Below are 22,408 nucleotides of genomic sequence, written 5' to 3'. Positions count from 1 at the left end.
CAAGAGAAACTCTTCTTGCTCAAGGCTGAGGCGCACCCGGCACAGCTGGCACAAGTACAAATGCAAGGATGCACTAAGGACCAGACGGACAATTCGGTCCGGTTTTGCGGCTACCTTTCTGGTTTTAGCGCTGCTATTTCTTCTGCTCCTAACAGCCCAGCAGACCCTTCGCCGCCAGCCAAACGTAGTTGTCCGAAATGGTCCCCAGCCCTCCCGAAAACCCGCGTCCCGCATCACCGCTCTGCTTCGAGCCGCACAAAGGCGGTAACAAAGCCCAACCCGGCTAATTAGGTCAGAGCCGCGCCAGCTGCGGGCGCGATCACCGCAGCCCTCCCTCAGCCAAAGCTCCAAGCCCCCGCTCCGCTCCCCGCGGTTCGCCCCGCGCTGTCCCCAGGGCTGCCCCGCCACCGGCCCGGGGCTCACCCGGCGGGGCGCGGAGCGGGGCTAAGCACCGCCCCTCGCCCCCTCCTTCCCTCCTCTCGCTCGCCGCCAGCCCGGCCCCGCCGCCTGGTACCGCCGCCGCCGCCGCCCCGAGCGCTCCCCGCTCCGCAGCCGGCCCGCCGCTGCTCGGCCCGGCCGGGCGGGGACTTGGCAGCAACTCGCGGAGGAAGAGAGGGAGAGAGAGAGAGAGACCGAGAGCGCCTGCCCCCGCTGCCCGCTCCGCTGTGGCTTCGGGGCGGAGGAGGAAGGTCCGTGCTCGGCCGAGAAGCAGCAGCCGCCGCCAGCGAGGAGGAGAGACGGAGAGGCGGCCGGAGCCCCCTAAAGTGCCCCCCCAACCCTGCACTGCAGGCTACATTTCCAGCTTCATGGGCAAAGTGTGGAAACAGCAGATGTACCCCCAGTACACCACCTACTACTACCCCCAGTATCTGCAGGCGAAGGTATGGCACGGCCAGACGGGGTCTGGGGCGCGGACGCGGCTCGGGAGGGGGGGCGGGCTGGATAGTACGGGGGTCGGAGACAGGAAAGAGCCGGCGGCCCCTTCCTGCCGGCTCCTCGCCGCCGGCCCTCCGGACTCTCCTCGTCCTCCCGGCGCTCCCTTCCCCCGCACGCCCTCGGCGAAGCGGAGCTCCGCGGGCCCCGCCGTCGTCTCGCTTTGCGCGGGGAACGACCCAGAGTTCGGGCGGCGGCGCCGAGCCGCTGCTCTTCGCTGCGTTTTGGGCCGGGGAAGGGACGAGCTGCCGTGCGGGTGGCGGCGGGGCACGGCAGCGGCGCGCCGGTGGTGGCCGTCATTCCGCCTCGATGGGGACACCGCCGCCTGGCCGAGCGGGTCCGCATTGTCTGAGGAGTTGGACCTTTGTGAGCAGCCGCCTCGCAGTTTTCAAACTGGCTCAAAAAGGTGTTTAGGAGCCGGCTGTGGCGGTTTGTGCTGTCCGCGGGTAGCCCTAGTGCGCCGGAAAACGGACTTCAGTTCTAACGGTGGTGAATCCCCAGCTTTTTGTCTTTTATATTATTTTTTCCCTCTCTCCTGTGAGGCTGTGGGGGCAGCCAGCCCTTACGCTGCTCTAGAAGCATCACGCTGCAAACTGGCAGATGCAGAGGTGGTTGCATCAGCTGTCTGGAACATTTAGCATAAGCCTCTCCAACCACCAGTGTCACTCCTCACAAATCAAAACGGACCCATATGAGGCTTCAATGTGTGAACTTTTTGTTAGAGGTTATAACTGTGCTGTGGTTTTATTTTTTCCTTCCTTCTTTTTTTTTTTTTTTTTTCTCTTTCTTTTTCCTTTTTCCCTCCAAGGAAGTGCCTGGCCTGTATGGCAGTGAGAGGACAAGAATTCTCTTTATCTGCACATACGATAGGCTCTTCTGTTTATTGTGTCCTGTGATACTGTATTGTGAGATGTAATTTATAGTGCTTGGCCGAAAAATAAATTTGGTCTGACAGTCATGAGACATTTTACAAGTCAGCAGTGAGGAGGCTTTGAAATGTGCTTTCATGTATACAGAAATTGACAGAAATACAATGAAGGTCTTTAGGTGATTTGAAGTGAGTAATTATCTCTTACACGTGTAATTGACACCGGGCTAAATAGGAGAGTGTGTCACCATTTACAGATTGTGCCACAGAGCAGTCGCTTCAGGACTCTTCAGATACGGATATTTCCATGCGTTATTTTTAGGAAAGTACAATGCCTGGCAGATAGCCCCTTGCATCACTCAGCTCTCTGATGCACGCCTATATCTGCATTCTCAAATGAGAAAATGCCTTTGTTCAGAAGCATTTTCTTTTCTGATTTTCTGCGGTGTTAGTAAGTTAGGAAGTGAGTCCGTACCACTGAGTACACATAAAGCAATGTCACTTGGCTTTCCTGACCTGTAAATAATTGAAGAGGGAGGAGAGCTCTAATAGCTTACTGTAGTTACTAGGGTATGATCCTAGAAATCCATGATCCTATGAGAAAGCTTGATGGACCATCTTCTGAAAACGTTTCCTGTTCAGGTAATTTAATATTGATTTGCATTACAGTCAATGACATCTTCAAAGCATCTTGCAGTCTTCGCTATGAAATGATAGGGCCTGAAATCATGTTACTTTATTTCAGAAGGGAGAGTGCACAGCCGTTTGACCTACACAGATGAAATCAAATATCTGGGATCTGAAGTCCCCTCTTTTGAGAGATCTTGGTTGTTTGTTTGTTTGTTTTTTTTTTTTTTAAAAAAAAAAAAAAAAAAAAAGAGGAAAAAAAAAAAAAAAAGAACAGGTGGGCCCTTGCTGGGGCAGGAGGGCCAGTAATCCTGAGTTTTGATATTCAAGCATGTAGGATTCAGTAATGGAAGAAATCTCATTATGGACCCTCTCTGAAAAAATAATTTAATTCATCTTTTCCAGTTGGTATATCTTTAGATTCTAAAAGGAGAGCCACTGCCCAGTACTCTAAATATTTCAGTAATTCTGAAGAAACCTTTGGTTCTTGTCAAACCTGCATTAGAATAGAACTGAACAGCCTTTGCTGTCTGTGTGATGGGTGATGGATGGTACGTGGTCACACGGGGGGAAGGAATTGATACTGAGGCTGGAAGTTTTGCTTCCCATCTTGTCCTTCCTTAAGTGATGAAGGAAAATCTGCTGACTAATAAACCACAAATTGATAATTAGGAGATGACAGGAATTGCTTGAGCATGGATATATATATATATTTTTTTTTCAAATGAGAGCTCAGAAATACTCATTAGATGTTGCATGCACTGCTAATGGTTCTTAGGGTTAAAAGTGATATGGTCAACCTGTTTAATTGCTACAAAATATGTTGCACATTTTAAAAACAGATGTTGTGTTTATCTGTTATGATCCTCACAGTCTTATCCATGAAGCAGTCAAGCTCTTTCAGTCAGATATTCTGGGAAGAAATACAAACAGTTGCTGTGATTCAGCACCTCCTTCCCCTTAATTGAGCAGAGTTCAGCATTGAAAAAGATGAGGGAGGACACAGACTTAAATAAAATGAACAAAATAAACATTGGAAGAAGGTGTAAGGCTTCTAATATGAAAAATCATCATGGCAATGAAATTAGAAAGTTTGAAATGGTTTCAAGTTAAAGCTTTTATAACCGCTTGCATTTTCTGGGCTTACACCATTTTTTACCCTATTTTACTCAATATCTATTAATTTTTTTTGCATCTTCTAATAAGTATATTTTTAGGACAGTTCCTGTATTGTAATGTTGCTTGGCATGTCAGAGAGCATAAAAAATATTTGTAAGTCCAATGAACATCAACATTTTAGCAAATTATGCTAATTAAGATGTGTGTGTTTTACAAAACCTTAAATGCCGTTCTGACTGATAGGCATGCCAGGCAGGTGTTGTAACAATAGCAAAGCAGCTGGAGTGCAGATAAACAAATATAAATGGGCACCACTAGGCTGCACCTTGTTTGTTTTAGTCAAGTAAGAAACAAATGGGAATTTCTGCTTTGTTTTCCTTTACCTACGTATCTAAAGGAGTTCGGGGACACAGTGCACATTGATTTTCAAAGACTCTGTGCTAGCTGTCCGTATTGCTGTTTTCGTTAGAGAATAATATGACAATATAACTGTCTAATTCTAGTGATAGATTTCTGCATCATAAAGCAGATTTTCTTAGTGTAAGAAAGTGTTTGTAGAAAAAGACAATGTTTCCTATGGAGAGCTTGATTTATTTGAAGTGCAGGTATCTGATAGCAATAGATAACAGTTAATGATTGTATTCTATCTCTTTCATGTGGTATTAGATTATAACAACTCAATTCACGAACATTGTGAATTTTGCTAAATTACTTTATGTGGTCCTTCTAACTGTGTCAATTGGTGGCTGCAAAATGAGTGCCCTGGCAGTTAGGAGAAGAACTAATACTTCCAGAACTGTGTGTAGGTTTGTAGGCAGTTCTATGGATGGATGGAAACAGGAGGTGAGCAGGCAGATCCTATCGTGTCAAAAATGTATTTTCAGGCTGTTGACAGCAAACTTTAAAATGGGAACATCGAGTTTTTGTGCAAACCTGTTGATGGCAAAGTGGGACAGCAGGTAAAAGGAGCCTTGCTGTAATAATGCTACAAAGCAGCTAGGAAACTTTCTTTTTAGGAGGCTGTGGGTAATCCACAGTTCAGCGTCCAGGGCACAGAGCTTACAGACAGATGGAGGAACTGCTGGTTTTAGAGCAGAAGCTGCAGAACATCCTGATGGTTTGTTGCTGCTGATTGCCTTTCCTCAGTTTTCTGTGCCCAGCACAGGTCTGCTGCCCTCTAAAGAGTGTTACTGGCTTCTAAACTGTTTTAAGGATGATTACCAGTTCTGATCAGTTTTGTTTATATTTATTCCATTTGTACTATGAGTGCAAAATCTGTACATAGTGAAAAGCAAGTTGGGTTTATAGGAACACAGAGAATGGGTGAATGTGTTTATAAGGTCTGATAGAAATAATGTACGCACCTGTGAAGTTCTTAATTGTCCATAATTCTGCATCTCTCTGGTTCTGGGCAGAGCTTGGAAATCCATAGAGGAATGGGGTGAGGGGAAGGACAGGTTTGCTGCAGGCAGATCTTTTTTGTCTCCACACAGATACATGATCCCATTATCCTCATTAGCCTCTTGAATGTGCTTTTTCCTATTCCTGCAAGGCAAAGGTTTTATTGTGTTCCATAGGTGTAACTACCCAAAGAACTCCTTCTGAAAGGGCACCACATTGTGGAAGGGAAAGAAATGTAATGTATACCAATTTTAAGAAATACTTGAAAGTACTGGACGTGATCCCTTCAGTACCATTAAATAATCTCAGGGGATGTAAAAAATGGAGAAGGGAAGAGTGTTCCCCATGAACAGCATCTTGTCTTTTCCTAAGCATCCATTCCAGAATTGGGAGTGCTTGTGTCCATCCATCAGAGAGGTCACTGGCTTTTCGTGACTGATCTCAGTGGCTGGTTTATGTAATCATTCCTGCTACCTTCGTTTGAGTGGAAATCTCTGTCCTTGTCCCAGTTACAGCTCCTTTTAACTTTTGAAGTTTAGTTTGGGTAGCTTGCTGTGAACTAGAAATATGTTCTTCAGAAAGATAATTCTTGTATTTTCAGAAGTTGAATCCTTATTAGAAATGGATCAGGCAAAGTTCGCACGTTGTTCTGCATGCATTTGTCCTCCTTGCCTTGAAATACTCCAGTTTTGCCTTGAATTATTCTGTACCAGGGCCTCTCTTGAGATGTAATGTCAGATAAGTCTAATGGGTAAATACACATTAGAAGCAGGACGTGACCAGATATGTTGCTAATAGCAATAATTTAAAGATTGAGCCCAGATACTCCTCACTGGAATCATGGCATTGTTTGGCGGAGTGAGGAAAGATGTGTGTGAATGTATCGCGAGTTAAAGTGCATCACCACTGTAATTTTGTAAATCACTCTAATGATGGTAAAGATACACTCAGTGCAGAAACACTTCACACTACCTTCATCATGAAGACTGGCTTCATTAAAGTCAACGTGAGTTTTGCTTTTGATTTCATACGAGCAACGTTTTATTTCTTTGAAATTTGATTCATGCTTGGGATCTGCTGATTATGTTTAATTTGGAGGTGATTTGCAATAACATGCTATTCGTAATTCTGGAAGAGAAAAAGTGAGGCAGTGTGACGTGTAGATGGTGTGCTCAAGGCTGTGATCAAGGAGAGGCAGTGATGGTGCCTTTAAGATGTGCCTGTTTTGTATGTTTTGCTATGGAATCGTTTCAGAGATGTTTTAAAAAGCCATGATTTTCCTGCCTTAATGCAACTTCCTTAGGAGGAGGAATGGTATAAATATATATGCGCTTAGAGGCTGAATTTGTAAATTACAAAGAAAAAATATTTTCCTCACATCATTAATGGCAGAAATGACAGATTCTTATTAGCTTTGTAATTTCAAGAAGTTTGAGACTAAACTCATCCCTGGAGTACGCTGTGCTTGGGGCTTAATTTGATACTGCATGATCGGCCTCATTTAACAAATGTCAACAAAATCTCAGTCCCTCTACTTGATTCAGTAGTAACTTTACTGCTGGTGTATGAGTCAGATCCTGAGCCCAGTAATATTATGGGATTGACTTTTACACAGAAGTGGTAACCCAATACATGGCTTGGAAAAGGCTCAAAAAGCTTATTCAGTCCTGTTTTTCTGTTGTGCTTGGTTGTTTTCTCCCCAGGCACCAGGTACATTCCAAAACTATGTTCAGATCATTTTTTCAGTAATCAGGGTCTATGCAGTAAGTGGGCAACAACCATAGCAGATGGTAATTGTGTGGCTGTCTGATTTGTACCAATGTATTTTTTAGCTCTACCTTCAGTGCAGTATCCCTAGGCAGTCATGAAAAGTGTGCAGCAAGTTTGTGGGGGAGAAGTTAAATTTCTTTCAATAAAATAGTGCTTTAAAGTATGTTTTCTTTCACAACTTTACTGTTACTTTTGGTAATGACTGTAGTTTTCCCCATAAACCAAAGCTCAGCATGCTGTGTTTGGAGTCTTACTCTTATTTGTAAAGAGGACTGTGCTCTTCAAAATGCTTTGCTTCTGCTTTGAGCATAAAACTGCAGGTCTCAATCAATGATGAAATTTCCTGTGAGTAAACTTCTAAGTTTTCACTTCGTGCTGAAGGAACATGGAGATTTGCCAAATTATTGAAAATTTCCAGTGGAGATTAACACAATGTAATAAAGCACTCTTTAAAACAATTTTTCCGTAAAACAATACATTTCAGGCAAATATCTATTTAGGGTGTACATAAATTAATCAAAATGAAACAAACAAAGACCTGAGAGAATTGCTAACATGCTTTGTAGCCCAGCGATCTGTGCTATCGATGTTGATTCTAGATCCATCAGTCTTACTCAGATAATTGATGCTACTCATTCAGTGCTCCTAATGAAGTACACTTGCGGTATCAGTAAAGAGGTTTGTACAAAGGCATGGGAATAAACTGGAAAATGCAGCTTGGTACACTTGCATTTTCAGTTGCAGCCTTCCAAGTAGTCAGAATCAAGAATAAATAACAATTTAAAGATACAATGTTCTTCCTGAAATGATGTTTTTAGTTTGAGAAAGATACAAGATACACGTTCAAATCTAGCCAAAGGCTTGCCACAAATGGTATGATCATTTTTTGTTGTATTGCTTATGTGTTCTACAGCCTGTGCAAAGCTGTGGTCATAGCTGTCTGTGGGAAAAACACCTGCTTATTCAGAGAAGTGAAAAATGTTGGACAAATGTGCTGATAAGAATCTGTTTATCTGAGTTTAATTTGTTTCAGTCAGAACACAGGCACACAACAAATTCAGCTCATATTTACTGTAGCTAATAGGTGGTCATTATTATCTGCCTTCATGTACTTGCTTAGTAATCTTCTGCTGAAAATGCAGAACTCTGCCTTTAAATGTAATTTTGTTAACTTCTAAGCTGAGTTATATTGTTATATTGTCTCATAACCCAGGGAGGCTAAGAGCTTGACTTGGGCATGGGTACCACGGTTCTCATTTTTCATGATAGCCTTGGTAAGCTACTTTGCTTTGTTCATGGTATGTATTTATGCTGTATTTATTCTCAATTGCTCTGACTTGATGAAAATATTTCAAAATATATTTCAGCTAAATTTCTGAAGTTTTACTATACGTGTAAGGCCTGTGAGAATTGCTTCGAAGTCATTTCAAGTAGATAGAGTGCTAACCTAGAGTGTTCCACATGACTCTGCACTGAAAGTGAGAAGTTGGTCCGCTGTCCAGGGGTAGCAGGAATGGGTTTCACTTTGTGGCTTTTACTACAGGTTAAGAACTGAATTCCCTTGCTTGTCTCTTGGCAACACACGCTGACACAATTTCTATGGCAGTTTATAGGCTGTGGCAGTATCTGTGACCTCTTCTTGTCCCTCAGGCCATAGCTACATAATCACTTTAATTTTACATAGCTATGCACAGCAGCCAAAAAGGGCAGTCTTGTCTTTCCCCATTGCCCCGGGCAACTCATTCCTGCCCCTTCCTGAGTGCCAGTACTGGCATGGTCACTCACTGAGCTCAATCAAGAAAACTAACCCCCAAACTCCCAAATGTAATGTATTATTGCAGTCCAGCAACTAATGAGATACCTGAAGAGCTGGAGATTTTCATGGTGGTGGGGTAAATTTGTGCCCCCAAAATAGTATACCCGCTCATCTCCTGCTTTCGTGCAGCAAAATGATGTTGCTTGCTTCTCTGTTTACAAATTTTTCCACGTCTTTAGCAGCAAGGATGAAGGATCCAAACCAAAGGAAGATATAACATAGCTCATAGGCAACCTGTATCTATTGATTGCACAGTAAGTAAGCAGACAGCTACTAGCATCATTTTGTATTAGTTTATTTCTCATTTACTGTTTTAAATTGAGTTTGATAATTGGTGCAGTGAATGTTTAAAAATGAAACAGTTCAATCGGTGTTTCATTCTTACAACAATGAATGTGGGGGAAAGTGTGAAATACGTTGCTGAAAGTTCTTAAGTTAGGTGTAGGTCTATGAGGAAGAAAGAATTGAAAGTAAATGAGGCTTCCAGGGGCCTTGTAGCATAATGTTACATCTAACTTTCCATTTTCTGCACAGTGCAGCATTGATATTTTATTTCATTCTGGGGAGAGAGGGGGGAAGGCTGGCACTTCAAATTAGCAGCAGCTGTAGAATTAAGACAAGGGTGTTAGTGACTCATTTGGAAAAGTACTAGCTAAAACATTCTGTCTCCTAGAAAAAACATTTAGGAAAGGTTTGTGATAGAAACTTTGAGTTCCTTGAATAGTGCCTGTGACCTTCTGGTTTCTTCCAGTTTTGCTTTAGACAATTGCATTTTAAAGTGAGAGGAATTTTATAGGAGTGTTATGGAGTGGGTAACATCTCTGCTCACAGGGCCAAAGCCTCCAGAATTCCTCTTAGCTCTTTTGACCCAGTCAGCTGTCTGAAAGTTCAGGTTCTTTGATTGTTCCAGGTGGAAAAATAAATTAGTAATAGTGAGTTGTTCCTTTGACACAGCTGAGTTATTTTGCTTTGTTGAATGCAGAGCAGAAGGGCTCAATTTCTTCCTTCACCCCAGAGGCTGTGTTGGGAGTGTGCTGCTCAGCCCCAGACCTGTTCCAGCAGAGCAGCCCCCCACTTGTCCCGATGTGAGGGGCTGTGTGTGTAAAGCAGAGCTGATGTAAATGTGCTAAGCAGGCCAGCTGTGATATAGGCACCTGCAGTGCTCCACTGGTTGTTGACCTCCAGGCAGGGAGTGACCCATTAACTGGGGGTGCTCTGAGCCTGACCATTTCAGTGTCATTCCCATCTACTTGTCCACCCATCCAGACCATAATGTCCAGCCTTGGGTGCAATAGTACAGAGTGAGAACGTATCGAATCCTTTCTGGAATCAGTGGGAATGACATCCGCTGCCCTCCCCTGTCGGTAGATCTGGTAGCTTTCTCACAGAATAGTCATTTGGGTTCAAGGCAATAGGTGCAAGTTGTACATGAGAAAATTGTACTTAGATATGAAGAACTTTTTTCTTGCCATGAGGGTGGCCAAGCACCTAAACAAGGGCAGAGAGAGACTGTGGTATTTCTGTCCTTGTGCCACCTGCCCTGGCTGAAGCTGCTCTCAGAGAAAGTTGGACTGGATGACCTCCAGGCATCCCCAACAAACTAAGTTAGCTGTTATCCTAAGAAGTACGCTCTGGTAACTGTATCATCAGTGCAACTGGCTCTAAAGTAACTGTTCCTTCAGTGTTTCCTCCTTGTATGCTGTGGTATGGCATTTGGAAGAGAAAGGTATAGAAGGAATAATCTTTTTCTTTTTACGTGTATTCTACAAATATGCAAATGTCATTTCAGTAATCTCTTCAGCGTGTAAATTCCTTTATCCCATTTGAGCAAGTATCATATACAAGCTGCTTAAAATTTAAGATTTTATGTTTGTCTGTTTACTTTTCTGCTGTCAGGGTATTGTAGTACTACAAAAATGATGTTGTAGGTTGTGACAGACATGTATATCTTCTCATACCAATTTACTTCTTTAGGCTGATGTTTCTTTTTCTTGCATCAAATATGAATTTGCTGATAAGCTTTTATCTTGCACATGGATTAAAAATAATAGTAGTAAAAACAACAACAACAATTAACTCTAAATTAAATCTTGTTTCTGTACGAGCAGATACTGTTTACAGGAACAGCGAAGAGGACTCAGGAGAGCAATGTTCTGACTTTTTGGTAAAGAAAGCAGGGGAAGACTGAGTGTGTTGCCCTTCCTTTACAGTTCAGCTGTATCTCACGTGTTTTCTTGGAAATTACAGTAAGTTCATCAGAGGTAGAATCTATGGATGTCTGAACAGCTTCCAACCTGCTCCTCTAGCCCACTCAATTAGGACTTCTCTTTAGCGTCTGTTATATACTCACTCCCTCGTGTGTTCTAAGGATTTTCACTGGAAGGTATGGTAATTGGAAGGGGATCCCAAGCCCTGAAGTTAATCCTTACGATGTTGCTTCTAACGGAAAACAAAGAACCCACACCAGACCACAAACAAACAAAAACCCAATAAAAACAATCAAACAAACGATCAGTTTTAGTTAGCAGCCCAGCTGATGATTAGAAAAAAAAATTCATAACCCACCAAATGTCAGGTTTGTTGTTGTTGGTTTTTCCACCACACTGCTAAGGTGTGACTGTGGTTGTTCATTTATTCTGAAAATCAGTTTCCTTGTTTGTTGCCAGAATATATATTTAGAGGTAAGATAATGTTGGCCTTCAGATGACTTCCTTGAGGCAGGACAGTGGCATTATTGCTTCAAGTTATCATAAAGGAAATGGGATTACTTTAATGAACACTTCTTTATTTCCTTCTTTATCTTAGCTTGTTTACCTTGATGGTGGCTGGGCTATCTGAACATAAATGTGAAGATTTTTGTAAAAATTTAAGATTGAGAAGATATTTGTGCTCCTAGGTGTTTTAAATGCTATTTTTGGACTCCTGTTTAGTTGTACATCTGAGACTGGAAAGATATCTAATGTTTAACACTTACATGCAAAGTAGCTATGTGTCTTTCTGGGAGGAAAAAAAAAAAACCAACCCACACTGTAAAAATGAAAGAATGACAGACGCTTACTTTGTCATACTGCCCCAAAAGATGCAGAAAAGCAACTACACGTATTTTATATCTGTTACCACTTTTTCTTTCTTTTAAAAATGGGAGTGGAGTTCTGTGTCAAATGAATAATTGAGTAATGGAGAAATGAATAATAAATACTCATTTTTTAACTCATATGAAATGCAGTAGGCCATTTTTCATGCTTGCTTGCACCCTACTCATCTCTGTGAAGAATAGCATAAATGGCTCCTCTTGCTGATATTTATATCAAGTCTAAAAATACATATAGGTTGAACAACGTGTCGATACACAGCTCCTGTATTTTTATGGAGTGCATCTTCTTAAGAGTAGGACTTTATCTGAGTGTCTTCTCCAAACACTTATTCCATTTTTGTCATTAGTAGAAAGTGTGCTTCATCTCATGCAGCTGTTGTTGTCAAGGGAGGTTGCTACAGATCCCTGTGTTCTGGTAGCAGTTGCTAACATTGCATATACAATTTTGAAATGTGCTAGATATAAAGTTTACTTCAGATTTATGTGCCAACTGTTAGGAAATATTTGCTGTTGATTCAATTTTCTTAATGGACTAGGTATTATTACTCTTGGATTCTTGACAATGTGGTGTCTACTCTGCAGAGTGGTCTGTAATTCAAGATATTGGGCTAACTAGTGATGTACGTATGTACGTGTATTATTTATTAAATATCCTGGGTTGCTGACTGTGTGTAATGAAAGCATTCGTGTAAAATGGACACTTTGCTGTGATTTTTGTCGTAAATTAATACTATGGTCCTTCTGTTAACACTGATAGTGAACTACATGCGTTCTTTAATTTCATGTCCACAGAATCTTGTCTTTGCAGAAAATCATGCAGGAGGATCTTCATCTTTTTTTTTTTTTTTTTTTTTTGCAAGCTAATCTTGAAAAACATTATAACATTATCTGTATTTATTTCACTACAGCCTCCCATTTTTTCAATTTAAATGAAGTAAATAAAGAATTTCTAGGCTGCACCAGAGAATTGTTTATGCCAGCCAAAGCTGAATTCAGGAGCCATTTAATGTGGGTACCTTGGAGATAGAGAAGGCTTTCTGATATCAGGGGTTGCTGTATACCAGTGTGAGCATTTCTACTCTGTAATTACTGGAGGACTTCAGGAGACTGAGTTGGGCTTTCTGGGAGCAGAAAACTGAGAGCCATGCCTGGGAATGGCAAGCACTTCACAGCTATGTGAGGATCTTTTGATAATTGGTACTTTTAGGAATAGTATCTGGAAAAGAGGAAAGAAAGAATCAAGACACCAGTTTGATTACAGTGCCAAAGTACTTTTGTTTCTGCACTTGTATGTAGCTGTGGCTTCAATGAAGCACCAGAGATCTTTGGGCTGGTGGCCTGAATGCAGAATTGGGGGTGATCCACTGGGCCCATTGGCCTGGCTTTCTTCACACCTCCAGAACTGAGCCTGTCCCTTAAAGTGGACTAAATTGTCTCTAAACCTGGCTGTAGGTCCATCTTTTTAGCCTTGTTTTGTCATTTGAGGTAGGAAAATAAGAAAAAGTGAGAAATACAAAACAAGATAGAGGGAAAGCATGAGAAGTAATTTTTGAAAGAGGTAAACTGCTGTAGAGAAAAGATAAGGGAAAAGAGTAAGGCAGAAAGGGCAGGAAAGAGAAAGGGCAGAGAGCTGAGCAGAGAAGCTGAGCCTTGTGTGCCAGAGCATGGCATGAGAAGGCAGCTCTGGCTGCCAGGCTGCCTGGGGAGAGCTGCCTTGCCCACAAAAGGGGATTTAAGACAGCATTCTGCAAGAACTCGCTTTGGGCACTGCTAAAGTTCAGCAAAAATTAAAGGTTATTCTACAAAAACAATGGAAATTTGGAGGATAGACAGGCAAAACCTCTGGGAAATGTCTCGTTTCATGTAGATTTTGAGAGGACAAAAGGGACAAATTTGGCAGTTACCTTTGCCTCTAATCTGGTGTGGCCATACTGTGATGCTGTGGAAATACCTTACAGAGGTAAACTTATCAGCCTTTGCTATTTCATCTTATTTCTTGTAATTTCTAATTTTTTTTATTACTCTGAAAATAGGTAAGCACTCCTTGAGCACGCTTTTAAGTGCCGTGGTGATGTTGTTATTCTTTTTAATAGTTAATATTTTTATAAATTCTCTTATTCTGGTGGGTCTGGCATCAATCCAAGCCCAAGAAGTATACGGTGTAGTAAAGACTAAATGTAGAAACAGTTGGCATCCACTTGGCAGGCAGATTTTATCACTAGACTGAATCACACACTACTCTTGGCAAAAGTGGCTAAACAAAAGAAATCAGAAAGCACCCATCTCAATATTAAAAAAAAAAAAAAAAAAAAAAAAAAGAGTTCAGTTGAAATTATACAGTCAATAGCAGCCCAAGTGAAATTATAACAACATGTTTTCATGTTTTTAAACTTTGCACATAGAGCCATGCCTTCTCATATTAAGGTTTTCATCATTCATTTGCACTGTGGGTGCAATGCCAGAACCCTTCTGTGTCTGAGCGTGCTGCTCTGGTCATGTGTCAGTCAGATGGAAAATTCGAGGCCAAGGTCCTTGCTGGCAGCCTGAGCTCAGGCTAGAAATAACAGCACAGCCTGCTTTGGTGAGCTGAGATGGGCTTTCTCTTCAGATTAAGATCACTTGTAGGGAAAAGCAAGACCAAGAGCAGGTTTAAAGTGCTAATGTCGCCACCAGAGAACAGTGTTTTCTGTTCCTCAAACAGAGATGGGACACGTTTGCATGTTTTAATTCATATTTTTTTGTGATGGCTAGAATGCCTCTCCACTTTGTGGTAATTTCTGGCGGTAGTGCAAATGATGGTTTTACAGAGAGGTAACACAGAGCGTGTGTTTTCTGCTGGCCTACTGCTACAGATACACAGTCCAAAGAAGAGCTTTAGTGTTATGAGGAAGGAGTCCGAACAGTAGATAATGATTCCTCACTTTGCGTGTGCTATCCTGAAGCTACAACTTGTTGAAAGAAGATAACTTTTATTTTCTTCAGATTTAATCTCTCTCTCTCTCTCTCTCTCTTTTTTTTTTTTTTTTTTTTTTTTTTTTTTTTTTTTTTTTGTGACGTTTGATTTTGTTTCCATTGTTGTTGTTCTTTTTTTTAACCAGTAGTTGTATTTGTGGTGCCAGCCTACGAAAAATAATAAAATTCCTGCATTTTGTCATCACATAGTTTTGTGCTGCATTTCTCATGTGCAGTGATCCTCCAAGAATGTTTTTTGGCATCTAATTGCTTGATTCTGACAGTAGGGTTCTTTGAGAGACAACTGCTTTGCAGGCATTGTACACAATACCAGCACAGCGAGCGCTGGTGGGAGGCCAGGTATAAGGATTTATTAAGTATTCTGGAATAATTATCCCCAAATAATTTCAAGTGAGTGGGGCTTTCTTCTTCAATAAAAGTACCATTGTCCAAAACAGCTTAATCCACTTTCAAAGCCAGCTAAGTAAGAAAAGGCATTCTTACTCTGAAATGTGATTGCCTTCTCATGGAGTTACTTACAAGTGTTCTTAACTATTTTCCCTTTAATCTGATACAATTTGTATGGATACACAAGACTTTAGTTCCTACTTTTCAAGACTGAGCTTCATGTGTTTGGAAACAGTGATGTAAACGCTCTGAAGTCTTAGAGAGTAAAAATTATCAAAGGTGCAGAATATTGATGCTAACAAGATTTAGACCTTTTCCACACTGAAAAAATTAATAAAAGTTTAAGGAAAGAAAAATATAATGCAAGTTGTAAGGAAATAGTTTTGTGGAATTAGTGAGTATTATGAATTCCTGTATACATGTCCCTCCATGTGCATGTCCATTAACAGAGATTATTTTGGAGTAGTTCTGGTAAGTTTGTGAGTGTAGACAAGAATTAATTGAGCAAATATGGTGCACTAAGCTCATGTAAATGAAAACTCCATTAACTGCATTGTCCTCTAATTAATACTTTTAATAGTTTTAATTAGATGGCTAAATCCAATAATACCAGAAGTAAATAAATGCATAATGAATATTCATTCACTTCTCTAAGTGAGAATTTTGCCTGTGTGCACTATTCAGGATTGGGCTCCAGCACAATTAGGAAAATGCAGATGAGATTCTCTGCATTCTTTTTGATGTCTTCTTTCTTAAAAATTGTAACTACTGAGGTTATATGAAAGTCTGGAATTTAATTTTGTTTTGGAAAGTTGCTAGATTATGCAGTAGGGATGCATACATGTAACGACTTGAATGTGTGTACCATAAATATATGAACACCTTTATTTTTAATAATAGTTTTATAAATAAAAGCTATACTACACAGAAAATGGATGTGAAGTAGCTTAACTTTATTAAAAAAAAACTACCGTGATATATACACATAGATGTATTTAATTTAATTACACTAAGCATTGGCATGAGACACAAACTCTGCTCTGTAATAGCTGTGTAATTGGAGGGGAATGAAGCTAAAGAAGTAACGTAGTGTTTTACTCAAAAATAAAAACAAACAAGCTAAAGTCTAGATTTCAAAGAGAATTGCGCATTTGCATCCCAAGGCAGAAATTGGCCGTGTGCTGGGAACCACAGAATCTCTCAAGGTAATACTTCATAACTATGGAATGTATCCCATGACTGATATGTAGCTGAGAACGGAGAATCAAATTACACATTAAAATAGTTGGAATTAAATATATTACTAGTAGAAGAGACTAATTAGGTTGGGTAACGAGCATAGTGTCAGACCAGTTACAAACCTGATAGGGAACAAAGCAACAAGTACTTTTCATTGTCAAAATGACTAAATATGTGCACACCGTATTTCCAACAAAATAAGACGCTCTCTTTTTTTCTAGTACCTCACTTATATCAAATTTAATCAGCTTTCAGCTCAGTGCCACAATTCTTAAAATGCTGAATTGTGGGAGTAGTGTTTGGAAGTATCATATAGTTAGGAATATTCACATGATTTCAAATTTGAAGTTTTATCTGATCCCTGTAGGTCAAGCCCAAACTATTTATCCTGCCTTTACCATAGATCTGCATTTTCTGTGTTCTGACAAACGTAATTATTATTAAGTTGTGTGGGACTTTGCCTAAGTATTCAAAGGTATGTAGTTGAAGAAATACTATAGTGGATATTCTGTTATGTTGCAGTGTGACAGCTAATTACAGAAAGCACATCTTGCAGTACTCATCCCTGATGAGGGATTTCACATGAAGGCTATATGTTTATTTCAAATCTTGTAGTTGCTTCTTCAGTGAAATTTCACCTCCATGCTGAATGTATAATACAGAAGCACTTATATAATAGAAACTTGGAATGCTGTAAATGATGTCCTTTGAACACTAAATGAACTCTCTTCTTTTATTGAACTGAAGTTTGGAATGTAGTGTGCTTTGTCTCATAATTGTCAGCCTACACACACCCAGACTGCAGTTCTAATAACTCTCCCTTGAAGGAGCACATATGTCCCTTTTTTTTTTTTTTTTTTTCTTTTGTAGGCGTCAGTTGTGTATTTTTGTAGTTGGAAGCTGTCTTTACATTAACAAAAATAACTTCATAATGATTATACATTAGAGCTAATGGTGCTATGTACAGTATTCTGTGCTTGCGTACTTGTTGGATCATGATTATTTTCGGACAAGCTGTATAGCTTGTGGAAATATTGTTGTTTTTTTTTTTTTTTTTTGCTCCATTAAAATATTCATCAACATGTTTGCTAAGCATGCGCTTTCATTTTTATTAATCTGTTGTTGCCATTTATTAGACTGTGATGAATATATTCACCAGGCAAGGTAGCAAAAGGTAACAGATCCGTTTTCTGTCTAGGAAAATTACACGCAATAAAAATAATATTAGACTGTGGCTCTGGAGGGGCTTCTCATTATTCTTTAAAATAGAAAGGTCAGCCTGGTGTGATATCTGTGTTCCAGTATAGCTGAATATTCAAAACAAACAAACCTACAACAGCAAAAATTGTCATGTAAAGTTTAGCGTAAGAAGCATAAGCTTCATTGTCATGCTGATCTGGATGAATCTTAAAGATTGTTTATAGTAAGGTCTGGAGAGTTGCCTAGCACTGGAGCATACACAATTAAACAACAGAGCTGAACTTTTCTTTTGTGTCAGCATATGGCTAAAAGACCTCCATTGTACTCATATGATCATCATTCTTGGAACTTACAACATAAACAGGAATAGAGAAAATTCACTTGTAACTCTATCCCATGATAGCTGTGCTCACTAGGGGTCAGAACTTTACGTTTTCACCAATAGAGCTTAAGAAGTAAAATAGATGTAAGAAAATGATAGTAGGGGTGTAGTAAATATGAACTTTTGCAATGTGAATGTGTACCTATGTGAATATGTGGATTGCAGACATGGAATAATGGGCATTTGACATATTGGGAAATTAATTTTGATAGTGCTTGTAAACCCTTATGCCTGTGACTAATAAGCGTCTAGGTATTCATCCTTTCTTTGGCAGTGTAACCCAAGAAAAGCAAGCAAATTTATACTAGAGTAGCAAGCCGGTGTTTAGACTTTAAAGGAGGGTAATCTGAATTGGAATTTCAGGTTGGCTTGTCGTTAGTCGTATAAATACTTGTGTTGTGCACTATAAGAGGAGAAATTTCTAGAATCACCTATATGGTTTTATAATCAGTCTGTGCTTTTTTCTAATTATTTAAAAAATTTGGGATTTTTGTGTATGTATATGTCAGAATAGCTCTTACGTGCTTGTAGCTAATGCCACCTCATTAATTTGCTGCACTCTGTTTCTGTTGAGCTGCTTGTGTAGACACCATAACTCAGGGAATACTTTTAATGAAGAACTGTTAATATTAATGGCTGCAGGTAAAAATGGAAGCTAATGTAGGATGTGAATTTAAATGTGCAGTATATGACTTGCTTAAATCTAGGACAATTAAGTAGGTTGCAGGCAGCTGATGACACTGCAGAAAGCTGAGCACTAATTCTATTACATATGAAAAATGCTCAGAACTTTTATCAGCATTCAGAAGAGAAGTCCAGTTCAAAGCTTATGAGCAAATTATAAACAGGAATGCTTCAAATCTGTTTTCTTTCAAATACTCTTTTTTTTTTAAAAAAAAGTGAGACCTTTTGACTCTTGCCTTGTGATGTAATAATGTTGATCTGCGCCATTTCAGATCATCATAGTACTTGCTCATTGAGTAATAAAAGATTTTTGCAATATTTGTACACTTGTAATTAAAATGTTTGAATGATGCATTCTCTTCACTTTCACTGAGCTGTGTTTTACTGCTCATTGACCAAAAATTATTCACACTATTGTCTGAAATTGCAGTCTATTACAGTTATGATAGAATAATTATATTCTACTCTACTAGAGCTGGTGGCAGGACGAATAATCATCACTTTATGCTCACAGACCTTCAGTGGCATCTGCTCTGGAATATTTTTTTTGATTTTGGGAAGCATGGCACCTCATTAGTGGATGGTGATACAGCTGGGAGTGGCAGCAGGCGAGTACTGCTGCTTCCCGCAGCGAAATCAGGAGCCACGCATGGGTCCCTGTGTGAGTAGTGATAAACAGATTCGTTAGCAATCCCACCATGTGTTTGCTATCAGTTGTAGGTGGGGCTCTTCTAATCACCTTCAAGAAGCTATTATTGTTTCTGAATATTTAGGAATTTGACTACCATTAAAATAAATTTTCTCAAATTACTTTCATTTGAATCAGGACTTACATTGCCAATTACTGCCAGTACCTTTCTCCCCTATTTTTAATACAAAAATGTTCCTCTGATATCTAGAGGTATCACATTGAGAGTTCTTTTTGATTTAGATGGATCATCATATGGTCTGGGAATCCACAGAAAGTCCCTGGCTTGTAAAGCAGAATTAATATATTTATGCTCTAAGTCCATAAATTAATGGACAGTAAGTGTATGGAAGTGAGAGGAATTCATTGCATGCACAAAGCAGTTGGTGCTCTGCTTTGTGATTGCAAGGTGGAGATAAAGTGAGGCACTCTTAGGGCTTCGGTGGTGGCTGGTGTTTAGATGGGCAAGAATTGTGGGCTGCTGTGAGGAAAAGGAAATGCTAAATCTGAAGGCAAATCTCTGCTGCGAGTCACAACTGCGTCCATTGTGAGCCACAGAACCTTGCCTGCTTGCTGAGATAGGGATTTGTGTATGTTATGACTCCTGCAGAGTAGCAAACTTTTATCCCAACAAATCTCACTGCTTTTGCTTACTAAGAAAGTTCCTGGTAGTTCTTGTCCTTGGCAGTTCTGAATAACTCCAAGCAGCATGGAAAACAGGGTGGGAAGTGTGCCCTGGCAGGTGAAAAACTTCCTGCAGCCAACTCTGGGAGGCGGAGGTTAGAAAACCTGTTCCCATCCCTACTATCTTATCTTCATGGTACCCAGTGCTTGGGCTTCACTGGGAGACTTCTCCAGGGAACTCCTCATGTACTAGATGGGAGATGCCCAGCATCCAGTCTGAGCCACTGGTCTCTGTAAAAGAAGGAAGCAAATGCAAGTAACTGGTAGTGGCAATCCTCAGTACTGTCAGAACTAGCAGTGTTTTTGCAGGGGGCATGCAATGATTTGGTTTTAATTAACTAATATGAGCTGATACTTAATCACTCTGTTCAAATGTTTGAATGAACAGGAAATCAATTTAAAAACTAAATTTAAACCAAAGGCTTTCTGTATCTTGGAGTGGAGGCCAGGCATCTCAGCATCTTACTTGAAAATATTTTGAAATGTAAAAAATGCAGAAACACCGTGTAGGGAGTAATGTGCACCTCCAAAAACTAGCCGCATGGATGAGCTGTTGAGGTCCGTGGCTAACCTCACCAGCTTCAATCCAGAGTATTTTCACCAATCTGAGTGGATTTGTGCCTAGTGAATAAATGGGTAGACTCTGAAGGCCATTGCAACTGGTTCACTTTGAGTTGCCATCATCAAATTTCCTTCAAGGCATTAAAAATAATTGTACTATACTGAATATCTTGCGGCTGTAAATAATTGTCTTAATCAACTTTCTGTGCCTGCTAATATATATCTACCTTCTCACTGGCAGCCCATTTTTCTTTTAATAATACCTAATGGCATGCATTTGTAGCTGGTTGCTCTGTGTGCTGGTGCCAGCCAGCCCAGCACAGATAAGGGCTTGTCACTGCATCCATGATAAATCTCCATTAGGTGCGTTTAGAGCTAGACTGTATTTTACTTGTTATGGGAACTCCTGAACTGCAATGTAGCTTAACATGGATTTATAGAGAATAGTATGTACAAATTATGTTTCTTTTTTCTTTTCTTTTCTTTTTTTTTTTTTTTAAACTGTAAAGGGAAGATAGTCTTTTATTTTAGTTACCCTTTTCTTTCACCTTTGACTTAACTTTTTAAAGTAAGGGGAAAGGTATTATGTGATAATTCAGAATGTTGGCCAGATGTCTTTATGTTATAATGATAGCATCATGGTCTGAATTTTTTAATAGATTAACTCTATTAATAAAAGTGTTACAAGTACTGAATTATAGCACTCAAATAAACTGCATATTCTAATAGGTATTTTCTGGTGTGTGCTTGGGTCCAGGGTAAGGTGCTGAACAGACATTAGGTCTTATTTGTGTCTTAAAATGATCTACAAGTAATACTCCGGCGTTGCTTTGGCTCCCCGTTCAGATGCATGAACCAGCTTCTGTAGTTAACTCAGTAAACTTGGTGCACACATTTGGTGCTCCCGTCAGCTGCGCAGGCCAGTTTGGTGTTGTTCACAGTTCCATGCTGTATCTCAGGAAGTCAATGATCTGTGCGCTTCATCTCGCTCACTGTTTCCAGGGAAAACTGAAATGTGTTTGTAGGCCTTTCTGACGCCCCCAGGTTTAACTTAGTGCAAGCAGCTTTATTTGTACAGTCCCTAACCACTGATGTGATTGGAATTAGATAGATGAGGAATCCAGATACAAATCACACAATAGGTTTCCCTCCCAGTTGTCACCATAAAATCCTGACATCTAACCTGTACGTTGTTTGAATAGCTGTTTTTTGTTGATATTTGGGCTAGGTTTTTTTTTTTTTTTTTATGATGTCTTCCAGTAATGAATTGTCAGGGTGTTGCTGTCATAGAATCTCACTGTTTAATGAATGTGAATGTCTTCACTAATTTCTCCCAGAAAACCATTACTCCAGAAATTCATTTTTTCATCATGTAAAAACCATAACAACAAAGGCACAAGGCAGTTGAGCTGATAGACATTACAAAAAAGTAAATAGAAACCACCTCCCATTAAGTGAAGTGTGGTAATGAAAAAAATTAAACCTCCAGACTCCATGATTCCTTTATTTATCTTTTTTTTTTTTTTTTTTAAATTTCTTCACAAGGACAGAAATGGATGGGGCATCCATGTGAAGCAGCATGAATTTGCAGTCAGAAGAAAATGACTATTAACAATGAACTCTCATGGATGCAGTCCTAAAAGACTTTTTTTCCAAAAGTACCCTGTTGTAAAGCACTGGGATTACTCATAGTAGTAAGGATTTGTTCTGTAACATTGCAGGGCTGCCGCCCAACCATTTTGTAGCTCCCAAGCTATGCAGACCTTGTGTATAACATAGAGGAGCTGACAAACAAATGGAAAGTACTTTTTCATACATAGCTGTGCCACTTTTGGGAAACCGAGACATATGGGAGATGAGCAGCATGACTCCATCGTAGTTTAAGCAACGTTCTCCTGAATTTTCTATAGCAAGCTCTACTTGAGAATTGATGGCAAGGATATGACCCCTGTGCTGCATGCTCGCAGGCTGCAGGGTGGTGG

General features: G+C 40.1%; 1 protein-coding gene across 3 annotated transcripts in view; it reads left to right on the top strand.

Moving 5' to 3' along the window:
* The first annotated feature begins 547 nt into the window (after positions 1-547).
* RBMS1 (RNA binding motif single stranded interacting protein 1) overlaps positions 548-22,408 on the top strand; it is a 138,397-nt gene continuing 116,536 nt past the window's right edge. For 2 of the 3 annotated variants that reach the window (XM_052675497.1, XM_052675494.1), the window contains exon 1: positions 550-881. In XM_052675497.1, the coding sequence (XP_052531457.1) occupies positions 807-881 (75 nt within the window). In that variant the 5' untranslated portion in view covers positions 550-806. Of the gene's footprint in view, positions 882-22,408 lie in introns of all 3 variants that reach the window. The other variant, XM_052675495.1, reaches the window with a different exon arrangement.

Source organism: Tympanuchus pallidicinctus, unplaced genomic scaffold (genome assembly GCF_026119805.1).
Source record: "Tympanuchus pallidicinctus isolate F22 unplaced genomic scaffold, pur_lepc_1.0 scaffold15, whole genome shotgun sequence".
Taxonomy (NCBI): Eukaryota; Metazoa; Chordata; class Aves; order Galliformes; family Phasianidae; genus Tympanuchus; species Tympanuchus pallidicinctus.
This window is presented reverse-complemented; position numbering and strand designations above follow the sequence as displayed.